A 21,533-nucleotide genomic window follows, 5' to 3' on the forward strand; every position below is an offset into this window, starting at 1 on the left:
TTTGACTGCACAATTTTTTAAAATCAGTATTTAGATGAGACACTTGCAAATAAGTTCAAATATTTTTTAAACAAAGTGAACTGATAGTATATGTTGTATAATAAAAATCTGTATTTATAATAAAAATTTGTAATCGTAAAAATAAACACACTAAACTGCAAAAAACGCAGAATGAAATAAAAAATGGATTGACTGTCAATCCACAGAAATCGCAGGATACGCAGCTGGAGGGTTAATACTAATTTCAAACTAAATCATTGTAAAATAATAATTTAAATTTTAACATAGTTAAATGTATTGTCGCTCAAATCAATTAAAATTATCTTCAATGTTTAGAATTAGACAAAAGAAGAATGTTATTCATAAATGTTAGACATATGGCAAAAATATTATAAAGCTTGTAACTTAATCATTTAACAAAATTTTAAAACAAACTTCACAGAGACACTAGCTAAAAATACAATGTTTGCATCTAAATTTCTGATGATGTAATAAAGAATTAGTTTTATGGTTCTAATGGTGAGCTTATAAAATATTGTGGTTTATATTTATATATATATATATATTATATATATATATATATATATATATATATATATATATATAGAGAGAGAGAGAGAGAGAGAGAGAGAGAGAGGTTTGGACATTCAAAACATGCAAACAAATGTAATTTGTTCAAGAAAGTAGCTTCTTGCATACTATATAGTATTCGACAGACATATCATTTATTCTTTCCCTTAAAATGTTAACGTCCAGTATCCTATTTGTAAGACATTTTCCTTCTATACTTAAATAGAAGACATCCCCACCCCCCAAGAAGTTAATATTTAATCATAAATTTCATTCAGCAGGCACATAGCAGCCATTAACCAGATTTTAAAGCAAAAATATTGAAAATTAATTTTTTTTTCTCCTTTTTATTTTTGAGATAATGCAATGATTTTTTTCAAATTCTCTTTTGATATTTTACTACATTTTAAAACTCATAAAATATTTAACTATAAAAAATTATTTAAATTACTTTTCAATGTTTTTCTAATATATTGGGTCTATAAGAAAAATACTCTTCCTGCCACAAAAAAAAAAAGAAAAGAAAAGAAAGAAAGAAACTTTGCATCACAATTATCTTAATTTTGATGTTCTTAATTTGAAAGAAATTTAATAAAATTTATGCTATTAAGTGACCATTAGCCAATTAACTATTTTACAGCAAATTAATCATCAGCTGTCAACTGAATTGGTTGCCAATCAAAATAAATGATTCTCCCAATAATTTTCAAAAAATGAATGTAATGTCAATTTATGTGTACATATCTCTCTCTATCTCCAGAAAAATTGTTATAACCATTTGCACTCCAATAGAGAGCCTGATTCAGCACAAATGAAATAAATTATCTTGACAAATTTATATAAATTTTGGTTAGAAAAAAAAAAGTTGACAGCAAAGAACGAAACATATCTATAAAATTCATCCTAACTGTATATGTTTTAAGTTTTCCATATTATGAAAACTTACATTTACGACTTCTTTTTCAGTATTTAAAATTGAAAGAAGAAAGAAAGAATTCAAATCATTAACAGAAAAACAAAATCTTAAATGACTAAAGATAGCAATTTATGCAAACATATAATACTAATGATATTTGACACATACAGTATATTAATTTTTTAAAAATCTAAATCATCATGAGCTTATAAATTGTCAGTTTTATCAAGTCTAGAAGACAGTTTAATAACTTCTTGCAGAAAATTCTATTAAAATTAATCAGAAATTATTGCATGAAAAATTTTAAATATATTATTTTAAAAATTGACAATTACTTGCAAAGAAAACATTCAAATAACAAGGAACTATTTAAGCACATTCTTCAGTACAGACTGTATCACAACATTTTCAAAAGGACTGATAACATTCCAGATTAAGTAAAGAATTTATTTCTTCTTGTGAGAACATTATTATCAATTCCTGGGATATTCTCTCATTTTAAACGATATAATCTTGATAAGTTTTCATAGAAATTCATACATTTTGGACCAGTTTATAATTGTATCACTTCAAGAAATAGCAAAGAATATAAAATTGTTAGGTTATTTTGACAAAAAAAAATTCATAAAACTATTAATTTTAATACACAATTTATAATTCAGAAATTTTAAAATTTTTATGTCATTAATGTCATTTAGAAAAGATTTTTTTCTAGAGCTCAAAATTTAAAAAAAAGGGGGGGGAGAGAAAAGCCATTCCTTTTACGAATGGCTTACGACCAATGATCTTCAAGGCTGCATATCCTAACAACGACCTCGAGATTATTTCCACTTAAAAGGAGAGGAAAATTCCCGTCATGCAAAACCGAATTAATCAGGAAATAACTAAGAAGAATCGCAAAATTGTATCAGCATTCCACTCTAGTTAGTGAAAAACGCAACCCGCAGCATTTAAATATTAGAGAACGAGCTCTTCATTTACCCCATGTGCAGACGTCACTTCCGGTTATCCAGTCACTTCCTCAATGCGAATCTTCGATGGGAAAAGTTGCAAAAGCGCGATTCCAAAAAAATAAACACACCTTCGAATTTCATTCCGTCTCCATTCACTCACACTGGCGTCTGGTTAGAATTATTTATAGAAAACAGCTGACGGCTGCGCTTCGGTGGCGAATGGCCTTGATTTGCCGCGGTACGACTCGATTCCAAGAAGGTAGGGGGAAAAAAATCAAAAGAACATTTCATCGTAAATTACGAATCGGTCAGGAAAAGAAATGGTAAATTTACCACGGTGAAATAAAAAGGACAAATATAACAAAACAAAACGTGGCAAATATGTTGCTAATTTTTTAAAATTTCAGATCTAAGATTTTGAGGAATTTTTCTTTCTTTTGGCATTTTTAAATAAGAAATATTTTGTAATTTAAAAAAAAAAAATTACAGAAAAAAAAAACATTTATGCATGGCATCGCAACCACAGTTAAATAAAAAAAAAACTTAAAAAAACATTTATATACATATATAATTAATGAAAAAAGAGGGTATTATAATGGGGATTATCATTCAAGTATAATGCAATTGTAATACATTACAACGTTACTGTAATATTACTTAGAGAAACAACTTTAAATCTGCCAATATTAAAAGAATTTTGCAAACAGGGAACACTGCGTTTAATCAATGTAATTATTATATACAGATGTTTTCACTTTATATAGAGCATTTCATAAATTAACTTCAACAGATATGGATTCAATTATTTTATAATTTTGCAATTCGGGATTTAAGATTATAATTTAATAAATATCTTAAAATTCTAAAGGCCGTACCGAAAAAACATTTAGCGTTAAAATCTACATGATCTAAAATGCAAATTCAGAATATATACATTTTTAGGTATTCATCTTTTCATATTATAAAATATCTAAATTAATAAATGAAAAAATAAACTGGTATACTTTAAATGCGAGAAAAAAAACTAGTATACTACTTTATATAACTAGTAGCTTTTATTTAAAAAAAAGTAAAGAAGTACAGAAACTTTCAGAAGTAAAAACAAGGACTGTTTAGTAGAAAACTAAAGAAAAGCTTACTTAAATGTTGTTATTAAATACGCAGCTGATCAGATCTGATAAAAAAATAAATGATTTGTATTAAGGACAGATGCTGAAAGATTACATTTAAGACACAGTTGCTTCAACATACATAAACAGCATTCAATCGTCGCTTAAAATAAATTTAAGTACATTTTGGACTGTTCACAGTGTTATCGTGTTTACATAAAATACATTTCATCTCGTAAAACTTAACATTAAGGATATATATATATATATATATATATATATATTATTTTTAATAACTATAATATACTAGTAATATTACAAAATGTAAGAATTCAAATTTTCCAGACAAACACAACTCTAAAAACATAGCTGATATTTCTTTGCTCGAAAGTTCAAGTTAACAGATCATCAAGAATCTGTCTATCAAATTTCAGCTATTTAAAAGAAGAAATAAATGCAGACGATATTGTAGGCATAAAATAAACAGAAAATGAATGCGATTCGTATTTTTATGTTTTCATTTACTTCAAATTCTTCCGCTTCCGTTATAGCGAATTTAACCATTCAGAACACAAGAGTTAGTTTCGAAAACAAGTCGCTTCCTATAAATTCTGATATTTATTTTTTTCAAAATATCCATTTCTGATATAATTTTAAATTTTTATATACCTTAATTCTTCCATCTTTTAAACAATGAACGATTATATAAAAAGTAATATAATTCAGAATTCTTTAAATTAGAAATAGAAAAAAGTTCACTGGTAAAAAAATGCAAGATTCGCGAAAACATCTAAAACTCAAAAATAATTACGAAAACCTTTAACAATAATTTACTTTTTTTTTATTAAAACTATTTGGTGGAAATTAATTTTTCTTTTGGCGTTCTTATATTCCTAAGTATTTGAACTAAGTTAATAGTATATTTCATCAGCTTATTTAAAAAAAATTTAAAATATCAGCATTAAATTTATAAAACTGAATTCCGTACTCTCCTCAAAAACCTAACCTAACTTTTTTAACCAGTGCCAAGACTTTGCCGCAGTTTTTTTATTGATCACACAGTGGCAATTTATAAGACTTGGCAAGGAAGATGGGTTTTTTTTAAAAAAAACTTTGAAAGCATTTATTATTGATATTAATTCTTTATTTGGAATGAAAATTTGAGCAATTAAAATACTTCCAAATTATTATTGTTTCAGCTGAAAAGAAAATGTTAAGACTAGAATTTCTAATCCGAAACATGGTACCATGATAATCTTTCGGGATTGATTTGTCTGTCTATATTGCATTCATAAGCCACTCTTTGCTATAGCAACGATACCTTGCACACACACTGACACACACACACACAAAAAAAAAAAAAAAAAAAAAAAAATGTATTTAATATCCACGCAACGCTTGTGAATGTAAATTCAGTTTCTAAGACAACGGAAAGTATTGCTACAGAAGTATACTTAATACTTTTAAAATTTTATTCAAATTAAAGAGAAAAATTGGTATTTTTCAAAAATGATTTTTAAAATGATATATAAATTTTGATTAGAATTTTAATTAAAAATTATATTACCGTTTTTCTCCATAACAAACGAAAATATTGTAGCACAAAAATAATCTTTTTATCATTTTAAAGTAAAAAAAATTATCTTCTCAATAATACTAATTGAATACTAGTACAAATTTTTCCTGAATGGTAGCATTTTCCCTCCCTAATTTCCAACATTGTTAATCTGAAATTCGAATCGTTTTTATTGCTCCATCAAATATTGAGTCGCTTAATTTTCTTCCTCTTTTGAAAGATAAAGATTTATGTTTAATAACAGCAAATGCTACTTTTACAAAATGAATTTTAAAAAGTTAAATTTCAATACCACGAAAATTACTAGAACTCTACAAGAAAATTACTAGCAATTGTCAAAAAAATCGAACTCGAAATGTTGACGAACTTCTAACATTTTACGCCTGAGTTCGAAAAACACATTCTTAAAATTGTGTCTCTTTGTCTGTCTGGGAATATATCTCAAAAACGCTTTCAGCTATGTTGATGAAATTTGGTATATAGCTTTTGCACAAAATTTGTAGATTTCTATCAAATTTTGAACGAAATCGATTGAGAGGAAATCCGCCTGTGCGGCTGTCCTAGTACAAATAAAAATGGTAATCAGGAAACAAAGAACTAAAGCGATAAAATTGAATATACAAATTTAGTATTTTATAAAATAGTTCTTTATATTGAGCGTTTGCCGATCTGTACTTCTGCATGCATGTAAATACGACTTAAATAAATGAATTTTGGTATGTCATCTTGTAAATACAATTGCAATTCGATGTCGAATTTTGGTTTCAATCGGACAGTAAAAGGACGTGTTTTCGATTTTCTGGTACTAGTTTTATTAACCATATGTAAGCGATTAATCACCAAAAAAACTATCAAAGATCGCATGCAATTGCAAATATTCATTAAAATCATACCAAAGATCAATATTTCGCGATAAATGTTAGTTAAGACCATGTTCGTTAATGCTGTGTAGTGTTGTGTCACATGTTTGTTTCAATCGGTTGGGAAAAACTTGTCTAAAATACAAATTCGGTTTTCAGATATTATTAACGGCATGCCAAGAATTAATCGCCAAGGATGTCACAATAGGTTCAGTAAAAATGCTAAATCCACGCCAAAAGTTAATATTTCATAACTCTTGTACGACAAAGCCATACAAGGGGTTTTCTGGCGTGACAAGTCTAGTAGAGAGTATGCGAGAAAGGGGAGAGGCCATTCCCATTGGTTTTTCGAGCAACTGCAACTAAAATTTGACACTGAGAAACAATTTGACCAACAAGAAAACATATCAAATTTCTTTTATTGAAGGCGTTGGGTTATATTGTTTACAGGTATGCGGTCCAATAGATGTTAATTCTTCATCGGAACTGATCCAAAATTCCGAATCTACATTTAAGATGCTAAAAACTACATACCAAATTTCATCCATCTAACTCTTTACATTCTGTAGTACCAAATTTCATCCATCTATCTCTCTACCTTCGGTAGTTATCATGTTCACTTATTCCCAGAGATACATTCCCAGAGAATTGATTTCACTCAGAAATCTACAAATTTAATGTTAAAATCGTATACTAAATTTCATCAGCCTAGCCTAATGCGTCTTTGAGTTATCATGTTCACGGACAAACATAATTCCAAAAGTGAGTTTTACTGAGGAAAGTCTGAGACAGGGAAAATTGTGGTAATTTAAAGTTCGCTTTTTTTTTTTTTTTCTCAATATTTTATGCAGGAGAAATTAACCAGTGGGAGTGGTCTCTTCTAAACTTTCTGACACTCTCTAATAAAGGTGTTATCCGGGAGAACACCTTGGCGTACAACAAATATGAAATGTTAACTTTTGGTGTGAATTGAGGCCTTTTTACTGACTCTGTCGTGTGATTCTTGGCGAATTTTAGTATCCGAAAATAGAATTTGTGCTTTAGACTCGTTTTTCCAAACCGATTGTAACAAATATTTGACATAAGACTACACTTGGACTCACAAAATTTCATATCAAATTTAACATATTTAAGTCATTGCATTTTCGAATTATGTACATGTTTCAGAAACTACAGAACGATAGATGATCAGTCTCTCTTGGATCTGGCTCGATGGGTGTCCACGCTATAGATGTTAAATTTGCGCACCACATTTTATCCATCCAGCTTTCTTCGTTTTATAGTTATCGTATTAACTTATATTCGAGACAGATTTCCGCTGCATGGATTTAGATTAAAATTTGATAGAAATCTACGAATATAGTGTAAAGATCATATACCAAATTCCATCTGTTTAACTCAAAAGGGTTTTGAATTATCTTTGTCACATACAGACACACAGACATAATCCCAAAAATGTGTTTTTCGAACTCAAGGAAATCGAAAACATGAAAATTTGTCAGAATTTCGAGTTCGAATTTTTTTTACCATTGCAATATTTTATTTTTCGTATAAGATAGAAAAAAAGAGTGTTTTGTTATAAAAAATATTAATATCACAAATATAAATAATATATCGAAAAACTTACTAAGCTGTTCAAATCCCCCCCCCCTTTTTTTTTTAACAAAAACGATTCTATTTTGCTGAGGAAACAGCAAACCCATTCTCCGGCTTAAAATTCCAGAAAACCTTTTAACTGAAAAAAAAAAAAAAAAAAAAAAAAAAAAAACGTGCTTGCCAGGAATTCGTGACTTACGTGACAAGAATTTAAAACCAAAATTTCTGTAATTTTCGATGTTTCCGTGATAGAAAGACATCTTCAAGAAGAATGGCAAGTAAAATAATTTCACACTGTTGTTCCGATTTCTTCATACAAATCATGGACATAAAAAGCTTAGAAACATATTAACAATCTTTAGTACACTTTTCGAATTCATGAAAAGAAAAGGTGGTTTAATGCAACTAAATAAATATGCCATATGTATTAGGTTCTTAGTATGACGATTCTAAACTATAAAAACTGTAGATAGTTCTCCATAATTTGCTGAAAAAACAAATCGTTATTACAACGGTTTATTTCCAAAATATTTGAAAAAAAATTTGTATCCTTTAGATAGATTTTCTAATAACGCAATTTATCATGAAAAATATCTTGTTTAGGTTGCTGATTATGACATTAACTTCTCTTTCCATCCAATAAACCAGCGGGTCTGGTCTCCCCAAAGCTTTCTCGCATACTTAATAAATTTGCCGTGCCAAAGAACACCTTCCATGACAATATACAACAGTAGCGAAATATTAACTTCACTCCAGGCATGCGGTTAATAGAATCCGAAAATTGAATTGGTCCTTTTTTTTAGACAAATTTTTCACAACCGATTGAAACAAAAATTTGACACAAAACTGCACTTGTAGTCCCAAAATCCCTTTGCCAAATTTGATATACTGAAGCCATTGCATTTTTGCATTTACATGTTTCTGAAAGTATAGACCGACAGACAATCAACCCGTTGTTGATTTTGTTTCAAACATTGATAGGTGTCTACACTACAAATGTTAAATCTGTGTACTGAATCTTATCTAACTAGCTCGTTTCGTTTCGCAATTATCGTGTTAATTTATATTTGAATACTCAGACAGACGGACTTCATCTGAACAGTTTATATAATGCTTACATGATAGAAATCAGCAAATTTGGTGTAACGACTACATACTAAATTTCATTCATCTAGATCAAAGACAATATAACACTAAAGTATGGGCATAGAAATTGCTCTTATTACATATTAAAATATTATTGACTGGCAACAGTCATATATAAATAAATCACTATGAGAACATTTCAGACTTCTTCATTCACAGCTGCACTTAATTCAATGCTTCGCTAATTATTAAAATTAAAAAAATATTATTAGAAATACTCTAGATAGGGTTTACCAAAACCTCTATTCACTCAGAAGAACGAAGACGCAAAAGAAATTAAGAAATAGTTCTCGCTCAATAACAGAGCGGGAAAATAGGCTTAACCATTATCTGATCGGTAATCACTATGACTTATCTATGGAATTGATGACCATATCTTTCAAAACATTACCTCACAATTTTTTATATTATTTTAAAAATTAAAGAATTATCTTTCTAGTGATATCAATTTTATTTCTATGTAATGTTTTCTTTATTTTTAATAAATTTTTTTAACTATATTGCACAATTTGCAACGTTTCCGAAATTCTAATTCATCTATCAAAACGATCAATCCCGTGATTTTGCCGCGTTTACAATTTTTAAAAATGCTTTATTTGAACATTTAATTCTGAAATAGGAATTTCATTTCGCTTTTATTTTGTAGTAAATACACTTCTTTAATTAGCACGCGTTATAATCGATTGACTTATTCAATTAAATTCGTGTTTTTAAGTTTTATCAAACAAAGTGAAATTAAAAAATAATAAGCATTCCTCATTAATATTTAGCAGCAAAAAAGCTAACTGAGTGAACAAGCTAGTCTTTAAAGACGATTAATAAGGTTATAAAGAGCATGTCTTGTAGGCACTCCAGTTAAGATGAACAAAGATAAAAAGAGGTTACAATTAACATGCTGTAATAAATGTTTGAGGAAGCAAAACTTCTCATTTGTTTCAATGAAAAGGCAACTTTCAAAGTTCTAAAAAAATTGAAAGTAAATAATATTTAGAAAACACCACATAGCAAAGGAATTACTCTAGAATTGTTTAACAGGTGAATGTGTGTTATGGGAGAACATGCAATCGAGTTATTAGGCCATTTTCCCTTCAGGAAAACATCTTGTTGCAAACATTTACTTTGTTCTTTTAAATGTATATGCAATGCTTTAAGTGGTGATTAGGAAGTTGATGTTCATAGTATGATGTTTGAATCAAATATTCATTGACTGGTGGATTGAAAGACGTGACCGAATTTCTAAGTCACCATCAATATAATATTACACTTATAAAGAGACAAAAAAAAAAAAAAAAAAAAAACCTGCTGAAGCATTTTCTGAAATTCCCAAGGCATTTGAAAGGTGATATATTCAAATATCATTCAATTCATTGCTCATGTCCCAATAAAAAAAAATTGCTAACTCAGTTCTTGGGAAGGGGAGGGGGGGTTATAACCCTCTGACTTATTAGAGCAATATTTGTTCTAATAGACTGAGAACAGATTTAATAAGGCTGAAAACTGAATTTTTAATATAAAAAGAAAGTTGTGAAATGAAGACAAACTGATGAATAATCCATTGACAGACAGCTGAAATCTCCCTAAAATGGTAAATGGTTGGTACAAAATAAAAAAAAATAAAAAGACTTTCTGTGTTACAGTTATTATTGACAAAACTGATTGGGATGACTATCTATATTCCAGCTGATTGAAAGGTTAATTATCCAAGTGAATGGACATTGATCCATTAGAATTTATTACAAGCAGGATTGTTGTTACATATTTGTTGGTGGGTTAAATTCTAAAAAAAATTTTTGTTCGACTGCATTTAACTTGAAAATTCATTTATATATCTCATCCCCCCCCCCAGAATCACCAGAAAAAAAATTCTGGGCCAGACTAAATTAGATAAGTTATATAATGAATAAAAATAATTTTTAACAGGACTCAAGCATTATAATTTTTTTTTTTTTTTTCATAATTCTGCCCGAAACTAAAAACTATTTTTAAGTCATTTTTTTCATAATATTAAACATTCTATTTTTACGTATTTTTAATAATACTAATAAATATTACTTCATTGTGCTTTTATTTCAGTTCTATAAATAAAATTTTTCTTATTAATTGTAACAAAATTTCATTCATGAATATTTAACCTTAAACCAACAATATACAATGCAATTTCAACTATTATTGATCAGTTACCAATGTGTAAATTTTAATAAATTCCTTATAAGGATACTACCTATTACAACGGTTCTCGTATCACTATTACAGGATAAGCTTTGCAAATCTTTGCTGGTCATGGAGTTTAGACCCATTTTTCGACTTCCCGCCCCATCTAAAAGTTTATATATCTACCCATCATAAATATGTATGCACATTAACATCTTGCTTGTGTTAACTCATAAATACAACAGTGCAGAATAATTTTGAATCTATATTGTTACAAAATTTTTCTATACAGCAAAATACCGTCGATCAATCGTAATGACGCAGCACATTTAATTGCTATAGTTCAGCAGCTTTCTTGCTGTCTAATCCTCCAAGACCTCTTATTTGTCGGCGACTCCGACTCCTCTCACACACACACAACTTTTGAAGATCCACACAACTACTTCGTCGCTTCAGAGTTCCCGTCTTTTATAGTTCCGGGAGGCGGGGCTAGAATCTTCTGACCAATCAGGGCGTGCCTGGGTGTATCTCTGCTATTACTGGATGGATCATGAAACTTCTAGAACTTTCTGGTATTATCCATTTAGTCGCCAAACTCGCCAAATTCATCGCCAAGTCGCCAAATGCTCGCCAAGTTTGTCGCCAAGCTCTGAGGTCATTGACGCGGCACCCGCTCAGCATGCACAGGACAGATCTTACAATGGTCTTTCTCACGATGACACTATTCGTACCGGGTTGCAAAATTACAGATTTGTAACAATATTAACTGGCAAATAATATAGAGGATAAGGGGTAGAAAAATCTCAGCTCAGTTCACATGCGAATCATCCAGTTCATTAAGGAGGGGTTGAAATTTTTAATTTCCCCCACTTTCTTTACTTTTAAAATTAAAAAGATAACTCAAGTTGTACGAACTGTCACTTCCTTACAAACATATTTCATATTGAAAGATTTTTAATATGTAGAATAGCTCAGAAGGACTGGAAAATGAATCCCAACTCTTAATTTTGAAAGTTTCTGAAGAATCAAACACTTATCTTTTTAAGTCATAAAGTTAGAAAAGAGCAGAGCATGCGATTGCACTGTGCTGCATTGGCATCAATTTTTAATGGTTCTTCCATGTTATTTTAAGGGCATAAAAGAATTTCTAATTGACTTCTTTGCAAATGGATAGCATCTTTAATATTAAACAGCTGACTGCCATACCTCCAAAATTGGTTACCCAGTCATCAATAGCATTTCTTACCGAAATATTACAAATAACATAGTATCAACAAATTATTGAACAGATTTTCTAACAAATTTTAATCAATTTAATTTTGATGTTAGTTTATTTTAATTTTAAAACTTGTAATAATAATAATAAATAACACTATTTGTTAGAAATTTACAACTTTGTTTCATTGATTAGCAATTTCTTTTGCTTTGTTTTAAGTCATCATTGCTCAGTTTAACATTACAATCTAATATTATATTCATTTTTATTATGAGAAGTGATTCGAGAATTTTTGTATTCATGCCAGAACAGGGTCCCCCCCCTCTTCTTTTTTAACCATTTTAAAAATATTTTCACTATTGGCAATGCTTTGAGCAAAGATTCAGGTTAAAGGCCTTTTGTAGTTTGTCGTAGTATTCACTTATTCCCATAATAACTATGGAAATTCCTTAGCTGTTGAAGGGTATGAGCTACTGAAGCGAAACCATTAAATCACGAAATTCTGCTTTCGATAGATAACTTAACAGCCCTGGTATTGCATATGTCAAATACATCAATGGTGTACTTTTGCTGTCAATATGATATCATTATTAAAGCCTAGCAACCAAAAACAATTCGTGTGTTAAACACATATTACCGTCAGAACATGCGAGGTAACGTTAGAGAGTTCTGGAGACAATGAAGAAATTAATATAGATGACTTGGCTAAAAAAACCAAACTCTTTTGAAAATAAAGTATATCTTAATAAGTTGCTGAGATCAGTATTAGCTGACCTGATTAGAAACTTTTTTGCTCTTGGAGGTGTCTATGAAACATTGGATGAAAAATTTTTAATCCCTGACAGAACATTAAAAGAAGAATTATGATGAGTGGATGTCCATTGATAGGGACATTCCAGTAGCTGCCAAACAGACTTGGAAATTTAAGAAAATGCTTATGAGCAAGACCCAGTAATTAATAATTTATCATTTGATTGGGTATGAATATGTCGAAAAAAGCCCTAACGAATGCTAAAATAAGACAAGCACTTTATATTTTAAAAAGTAGTGTTCAGCATTGTTGAACAATTTTAAAGAATAAAATGAGCATAAACAATGTATAAATTAAATTTTTTCAATAATTATTTTTTTAAATAAATTATAGATAGTTCAAAGCTAATTTTTTCACTTTTTTTCCCCCTTTTCCCATGATATGATAAAAATAGTTCATTAAATTAAATTTGATTACTGTCATCAATCGGTAAATATAATTAAAATACAGATATCAAAATTCTTGATGGAATATCCATAAAAGTAAAAGATTTTTATCGATAAGATTTGAAATTACAAACTATTACAAGATTTAAGTAATATAGGACATTAAAATATTATAAGACAGGTTACTGATCAATGCTAATTTTTGAATTTAATATGAACATTAATGCAGATCAATGAGATACTTTTTGAGTGGGAACATGTAATGAAATACATGTTCCCACTCAAAAAGTAATTCAGAATGTGCCTTTTAAATATCAACATAAATATAAAATTGCTTCAATCATAAATAATTTCTGAACTCATATAATTATGTGTTTACTCTTAATTCAAAATAACAAAGAAATTCTACAATTTTAGCAGGAGACTGAATGAAAATGGTTAAAAATTAAATCAGTCTACTTTCTTTTTTCAGTATCTCTTCCTATCACCTACATGTATTTCAAAGAAAAATAAAACCATAGTTAAATTTAATTACCACGAGCAAATGTAAATATAAAAACAAAGAATGCAAGTATATCTTTTGTTGAATATCAAGATGCAAAAGAAATATAGATGCAGTTAACATATTGGTTTCACATTTTTTTAAATATGTCCAAGAATTAAAAGATTGACACTAATGAAAGAAATGCAGCAATATAATTAATTGTAATTTATTTTGTAAGAAAAAGCAGCATTCATACAAAATATCTTTTCCAATTAGCATGTTGCTTAGAGCTAACTTTTCACCAAAGTAATTAGTTCAATTCAATATTTTTGAATGCAATTATCTTCCATTATTTTTGCAATGTTTAATTTAAATATTTATATAAATTAAACTTTATTTTAGTAATTTGCACTTAGAATATTATAAAAGCCAAATGTGAACAAAAATCAATCTTGATATGAATATTAAGACTGAATTATGCAATTTTCTATATTGTTATTGTATAAAATATTTATAAAAATAAAATATTTATATTGTTATTGTATAAAAATATTTTTTTTACTTATTTAAGCAGCAAAATGAAAAATATCTAGTATTTAAATGAAATTCAAATCTATGCACAAATATTCTTTTACAGTTGTGGAATAAGCAGTTACAATTTCTTTAAGCTTGTGTGTGTGCAAGCGAATAAGCACATGTACGTATGTTCTAGAGGTTAGACTGCTTGACCTACAAGCTCACTAAAACAGGTGTAAAAGATATAAGAAATATACAGATTACATAAGTAATACAAATTTTACTGATCAAATCAAAGATTGTCAGGAGGAAAAAAGGGGGAATAACATCACTTCTTTTTATTTAAAAGTGCCCAAATTGAGCTTGGTATTTGGTCAGCAACCTAAAGAATCTATTTACATACAGTTCTAACGTGAATTTTCAGATTTGTATGGTTGTTAAAGAAGTAGAGAGGAAAATTTCAGTGACTATTATAGTTGATAGGGATGTAAAAAGACATCAAATGACAATGGTCACATTACATAAGTGAGAAATGAATTAATACATGTTTATACATTATAATTCATGTTTTAATACATCATAATTCAATTATATAATGAATTTAAAAAAATCCTTTCATTTTTATTTATTAATAGAGCTGGCCATCTGGTGGAGGGGGGATTCTATGAACTGGGCACCTGGAATTTAGGGGCTCTCAACATGATGAACTAAAATAATATTCTGAACAATAATAGCAGAATGGAAAGAAGAGAGGAAGAAATTTAACAAAAAAATCGGCGGTTTAGAAATATATGAAGTTTACAGATATGTTACAATCTAGTGCAACATAATATAAACCTAGGGTAAGTAAATTTGTGGTTATTTACCTCACATACTAAGTTATATTGCATATGGTGTTTTGAAAATTCATACTAAAAAATATTTAATATTGTTAGATCTAATCATGTCCAGGCCAAAGACATTATTTTATGCTGTCAAAAAAAAAAAAGCAGAAAAGAAGAAATGCTGAATTTCAAAAGCAATATGTAGATCTGTTTTTTCTTATTCACAAGGTAATTCTGGCAATGAATTTGTTTCGAGTTTAGAAGTTAAAATTCAAGCTCCAACTGGAGAGGAAAGTTCCAACTTTACAATTTTATAATAGAAATATAGAAACTGTGAAATTTGTTGAAGAACTGCATGTTTATACAAATGTGATCGAATCAGAAAATAATGACAAAAATTAGAATAACAAATATGATTAAGAATATAAGTAATCCAGGTTTATAGTCAAGTATTATAATTTATTTTTAGAATGCGGTGTTAAAACTGGACCTGTACAACTCAAAGGAAATTGTGCAAAGAATGCTGAAGGTAGATTATTCTCCACTACATACTACTTTAAGAAAATTGCCAACCTTATTGTCACCCTATGTCTATTTGTCATCTTAATTAGTTTATTGCTTGGAAAGAATAACTAAAACGACTAAATTATGTTCCACTATTGATAAAACAAATCAAGTTATTAAAAATAAAGACACAGAATGATTTAAATTACTATTTCATAGAATTGTAAATATGATTCTATTTTTATCAGGTAATAACCTTTCCCTTCAAGGAACAAATGAAATGACAGGAACTCGTAATAATGGGGATTTTTTTAAAACTTTATTGAATTATTAAGTAAATACAACTATATGCTAATACAGTTGTATTTACTTAATTCGATAAATTTATTCTATTTATATAGAATTTTTTATTTTATATAAATAGAATTAAAAAAGGCTAAAATTAGAATTGCGCATTTAACACACAAGTAACAAGAATAATTTTTCCTGCCTTAAGAAATGAAGTCTTTAATAAAACTAAAGATGATATAAAAGCAACCATGTACTATACTGTCCAAATGGATTGCTCCACTGATGTTTCTTATAAGGAACAATCTTCAGTCATTATTAGGTATGAAAATTTTGAAGAAAAAGATTAACTACAGATGAGTCATTTATATGGTTTCATGTTTTTAAAAATTAATTAGAAGTTGGTTTGCTATGAGATTTGAATTCGAATAAAAGGGATGTAAATATTGCAAAGACATACTGCAATATGTACAAAATAATAAATATAATGAATTATTCTAATTGAATTAACAGTGTTAAAACTTTTCTACATACTGCTGTTACTAAGGAATGCTAAACATTCTTTCAGTAAAAATAATTGATAAAGAATTGTCTTTAGTCGAGCATAATGTCTAAATGTCCTTGCTATTAAGCATCGAAAAAGAAATTGAAAAAAATTGTAATCTTTCTGAAGTAATTAATAGAAAAAACAAAATCACGAATTAAATAAACATGTGACATTGTTCGCATTTGTATTATTTTTTACTTTACAAAAAAATTTAGGAGCTCAAATAATTCTTGCATCCAGGCTCCTTTATAGAGAAGACCGGCTCTGTTCATTAATATCCAACTAAATTTAAAACATTAAAAAAATTTCTATTAATTTATGCCAAAATCACCAAAATTAAAATAATTGTGAAATAAAATTAAATTCTGAAGAATTAAAAAAATTATTGAAAATAAGTATAAAGTTATTTCAAAGGTCTTTTAAATATATAAAGTTTAAAAGACTTAAATATATTATTTAAAAAAATATAATCTTGAACTTCTTATATTAACTCAAAAATTCAGTGAAATTTTTTTTTCAAAATGACAACACTGTGATTTGAAATTGTCTAATAAATAGTATATTCTAATAAATATATACATATATATATATATATATAGGAAGTTTCGGAAAAAAAACAATGACCTCTCAGGCAAAACATACAAACACTAAGTTGTGCTTGCTTTAGCTCAGGAAGTGCAGGCTTATATGTAGTTTCTTAAAACAAAATTTGATAACCAATACTCAAAATCAAATATATAAATTTTAAAATGCTTAAGAGTTATAGCCAAAACTATTTAAATAGACACATAGAAAACTGTTAATCTGCATTGCCATCTATAATACTATCTAATAAAACTTAACAAAGAACGATGGAATGGTATAGCAAAATTTAGTGAGACTAAAATACTACAACACTTTTCTATTGTTTAAGTATCTGTTTTAAAGCCTAAAAATGAATTTTTTTTAAGTAAATAAACTCGTCTTTTTGCGTGGGTACAATCAAATGATTTATCATCAGAATTCTAAGAAAGCATGCATTTAAAAAAAATTAGCCCTCTGGTATTGAACTGAAAACATAAAAGTTTCAAGAATAAAAATTTAAAAATATCAATTGTAAACATTAAAAAAAGTTTTTAAATAATGCAGACTTTACCTGTTATGCATTCGGGGGCGTTTGCTGTTTGCCTTTGTATCTTCAACAACTTCTACACGTTTCCGACGCTGTGGGGGCATGACAATGGACAACCGCGCCAATCTTTCGCTATCTTCCAATTCGACAGTAGAACCCTCTTGTAAAGACTAGAGTAAAAATGCAAATAGGTTCAATTTAAAATCAAAATGTTTTTATTGGCATTAAATGCAATACTATTCAATTCATATATAGATGCACTTAAATTTCAGGAAATCCAGTTATCACAGGAACATTTGCAAGAAATAAAGAAAACCAAATTTTAAAAAAAAAGATCACATTGTGGCTTTTAGAATTATATGCACAATTTCCAGTGTTACTAATTCTAGCTGATAATAGATGAGAATAAGATACAAGTCGGGACTATATAGCATTAGAATGTCGCATCTGGTTTAGTTTAATGAAATTAACATCACGTTTTGAAGCAACACAAGGATTATTTTAGGAAAGATCTTATTTTCTGAACTGCAATCAGATGACAAGGGCAATACATTACTACTCCAAGCTTCCATACCATACTAGAAGAAAAACACCAGACACCATCATATCAGATTATCACCAAGCCAACACATACAGCAGATTTTTAGTGGAAATGTGTTTCAAATCTGGAATTCTCTGGTCTCAAAGCTGAAATCGCACCATTAGGGCCAATGTAGCCTGGAATGTTGTATTTGGTCTAATATAAAACGAAATGCAGAGGAAGAGAGACTCCAGTAGGATGGGAAAAAGAATCAAGATGTTCCAAGTAAGCCTTTTTATTTTATGTAAATGTGATTTTCAAACTTAATTTTAGTACATATTTATATTAATTCATTTTAATATGTTTTGTTAAAAACCAATCAACAACATAACAAAACAAGTAAATCTTTTTTAAAAATTAATATCAAAAACATTTAATCAATAAAATCTCTATAATTGCATATGATAAAATTCTTTTGTTAAAAAAAAAGTAAATAAAAAGAGTAAGCTTCAGTATTTTAATCTTCAGTCACTAAAACTTTTTTTTTTTTTTTGCATAAAATTAATTGTTGAATGTGCTATGCTACTTTCTTGTATAACCAATAGTTTTTAAAAATGTAATACAAGCTAAAAGTTATTAACTGCTTATAAAGATGAATCCTAATGAAATACACATAACATTCCAACAATTTATTTCATGCAATTGTAATTTCATACTTTCAATTCATGCAATTACACATACACATTATATTACAAGTCTATCTATATGCTTATCACTCCAAATATAAAAGTGAAAATATATTTATAGTATTTTATGTATTTATATATCAATCTACTTTATGAAAAAGTCTATAAATAATTTGAATTTAGCTGAAGAAGAAACCAAATTTTTTAAAAGAAAAAAAAATCTTTACATTCAATATTACTAGTAAACCCATGCAAAACTTTCACATATTCAACCTTTTCCTCCAAGTATTTAATCTTTTGTTAAGTTATTAATACTCTTCAAACTGCACACAGAAGATAACATTGTATTTTATATATAATATAACTTATTAATGTGAATAAGACTTCTTCATGTACAATATTTGACACTGAATGAAATTGTATAAAGTTTTTTTTTTTTTTTTTTCTGGCCATTCATGCTAAAATTGTATTAGATTTAGTAACTCTTGAAAAGCTACATTAGTTACATAATTTATATAATAGGTTAACTTTGATAACTAGAAAAAAGATGCGAGAATACTAGAACAACTGATGTCTGTGTTTTCATGAAAATGACAAAAAAACTTTTTCATGATAAGCAGTTAATTTTACTATCAGTATCAGTAGATGTCGGTTGTAAAGGCGACCAAAAAATGCCAATTCGGTGATTTCAATCATCAAATCATATAGCATGTGATTCAAAAATTTCATAACAAATAATAATGCACTTGAGAATATATTTTTATATTTTGGAGAAATTTTTTCTTGGCGCATTTTGGTCACTGTTACAACTGAATTGTACCTCAGTACTCCTTTTCAAAATATCATAAATAACAGCACAGATTGCATAATTGCTAATAAAATAGTTAATTACTCTAACAATACTCATATCAATGTTTATCATTAGACTGTCACCAGAATGCTCTTATTTTATTTATTTATTTTAGCTTAAATGTAAATAAACAATGAGCTGTAATATCAAGCAAGTGTACTATAAAAAAATTGCTAAGAAACTATACTCACTGATTTCTCATTATCATAGACTATTCCTCATATAAAGGGATATGAAACAAAAAAAATATAGGACTATTGCAATTAAAAGTAATTACAATAGTTCAATCTACATATTAGATAAAGTATATACATAACTTCTATCTGATTAATGTATTACAATTACTTTATCAAGAATGAATAATACGACTAATTTATCATAATCATTAAGAAAATTTGTAAGTAAGTTAAACACTTTTTTAAAAGATGCAAAAAGATAATCAAAATTACTCCAATATCTCATTTTTATAAAAAGTTATAAAAACATACATAAATTGCTGAAATAATTATATAATTTCACTTACAGACGATGCTTTAAGCAGGATATATGTTTATATACTATTTAGTATACAAGCTGTTATTAAAAGGTATGGCTTACTAAATCTCGTAGCTGTCTGGGTAAAAGAAGGGAAATATCGTTTTTCTCCGTGATGTCGGTGTTTGGGGGAACTTCTTGTAAGGTTGCGCCTAGAAAAATTTAAACAAGTTTAATTATGTTTAAGAATATATTTTAACTAATATATATCTAATCCTTTAATTGAAATCTGGAAAATTTATTTAAATATTTTTAACAGATAATGAGAAACCTTGCAATTCAATTATACTATTTTAATAGAACAAATAAAATAGTTTGAATTTTTAACATATAGTTTAATCAAATTTTTTAAATTAAAACTATTCACTTTTGTAATGGAAATTATTTAGCAGAAGATATTGATGAATTCATTTAAAACAATTATGAAGTTATTGTATGTTGATATTAAATAATGAAGCAAGTAAAATTATATTTATAGTATTAGAAAATTAGAATGTTTTTTTTTTATCATATTAAACCAAATAATTTTCTAATGTACTTTGATTTTTATGACAAGAATCGCTTATTTATAATCCATTATCAACAATTTTTAAGGATTTAATTAATTTGAGAAAAATTGATTAAAATAATTAATTAAGATTTTAATTTTAAAAATTTAACTTTTGACTTTCCAACACATCAAAAGTTTTTTTTTTTTTTTTTTTTTTTTTTTTGAGAAATGCTGCAAAGATCTGAATAAACTGTAACCAGAAAGTGTGATGTGAGAGAAATTAGTCAGATAACATAACATATTCTACTCCATTTCTTTGGTTTTATCTAGAGTAATTTTTCTATAATGATATAAATGTCTTAGAATGATATTTTTACTCTTAATAAGGATTAAACATTTCTTAATTGAAGACTTGTTAACTCAATTTAATTGCTGACAATAAAGGCTTATAGAATATGAATTAATCTAATTCTATCAACACAAAATAGTTTAGTTCCCAAGCATTTCATCAAACAAACAGTACAGTGCCTTCCTAAGGTATAAACCTATTATTGAAATATATAATGAGATTTGATTTATCTGCCTTCTTAAATGATTCATATTAAAATAAATTAACCCATCAAATCTAAGTAAGTCACATTTAGCAATTACAGACATCTAATACAGCTGTTTCAATTTAACTATTGTTTTTATAACTTTTATTACAACAATACCTTTTGGAAATTTAAATAACAAGCAATGTTCAATAAATGTGCAATTCATTCAACTTGCATTTCATATAGGGATGTTATAGAAATGAAACCGATTTGGAAAAAAAAAAAAAAAAAAAACCTTCAGCTTTGTTTATTATTACGTTCTTGTACCCCTAAGATGTTATTTTCATATTACT

General features: G+C 27.8%; 1 protein-coding gene across 8 annotated transcripts in view; it reads right to left on the reverse strand.

The window, feature by feature from the left end:
• The window catches only part of LOC129957057 (DCN1-like protein 5), a 39,742-nt gene that overhangs the window by 15,269 nt on the left and 2,940 nt on the right, over window positions 1–21,533 (reverse strand). For 3 of the 8 annotated variants that reach the window (XM_056069186.1, XM_056069188.1, XM_056069189.1), the window contains exons 2-3: window positions 20,218–20,306; window positions 17,589–17,734 (exon numbers count right to left, since the gene is read on the reverse strand). In XM_056069186.1, coding sequence (XP_055925161.1) covers window positions 17,589–17,668 — 80 coding nt within the window. In that variant the 5' untranslated portion in view covers window positions 17,669–17,734; window positions 20,218–20,306. Of the gene's footprint in view, window positions 1–1,821; window positions 2,431–2,467; window positions 2,617–17,588; window positions 17,735–20,143; window positions 20,166–20,217; window positions 20,307–21,533 lie in introns of those variants that run through there. The other 5 variants (XM_056069187.1, XM_056069191.1, XM_056069190.1 and 2 more) reach the window with 4 other exon arrangements.

The sequence above is a fragment of the Argiope bruennichi genome, chromosome 11 (genome assembly GCF_947563725.1).
Source record: "Argiope bruennichi chromosome 11, qqArgBrue1.1, whole genome shotgun sequence".
Lineage (NCBI taxonomy): Eukaryota > Metazoa > Arthropoda > Arachnida > Araneae > Araneidae > Argiope > Argiope bruennichi.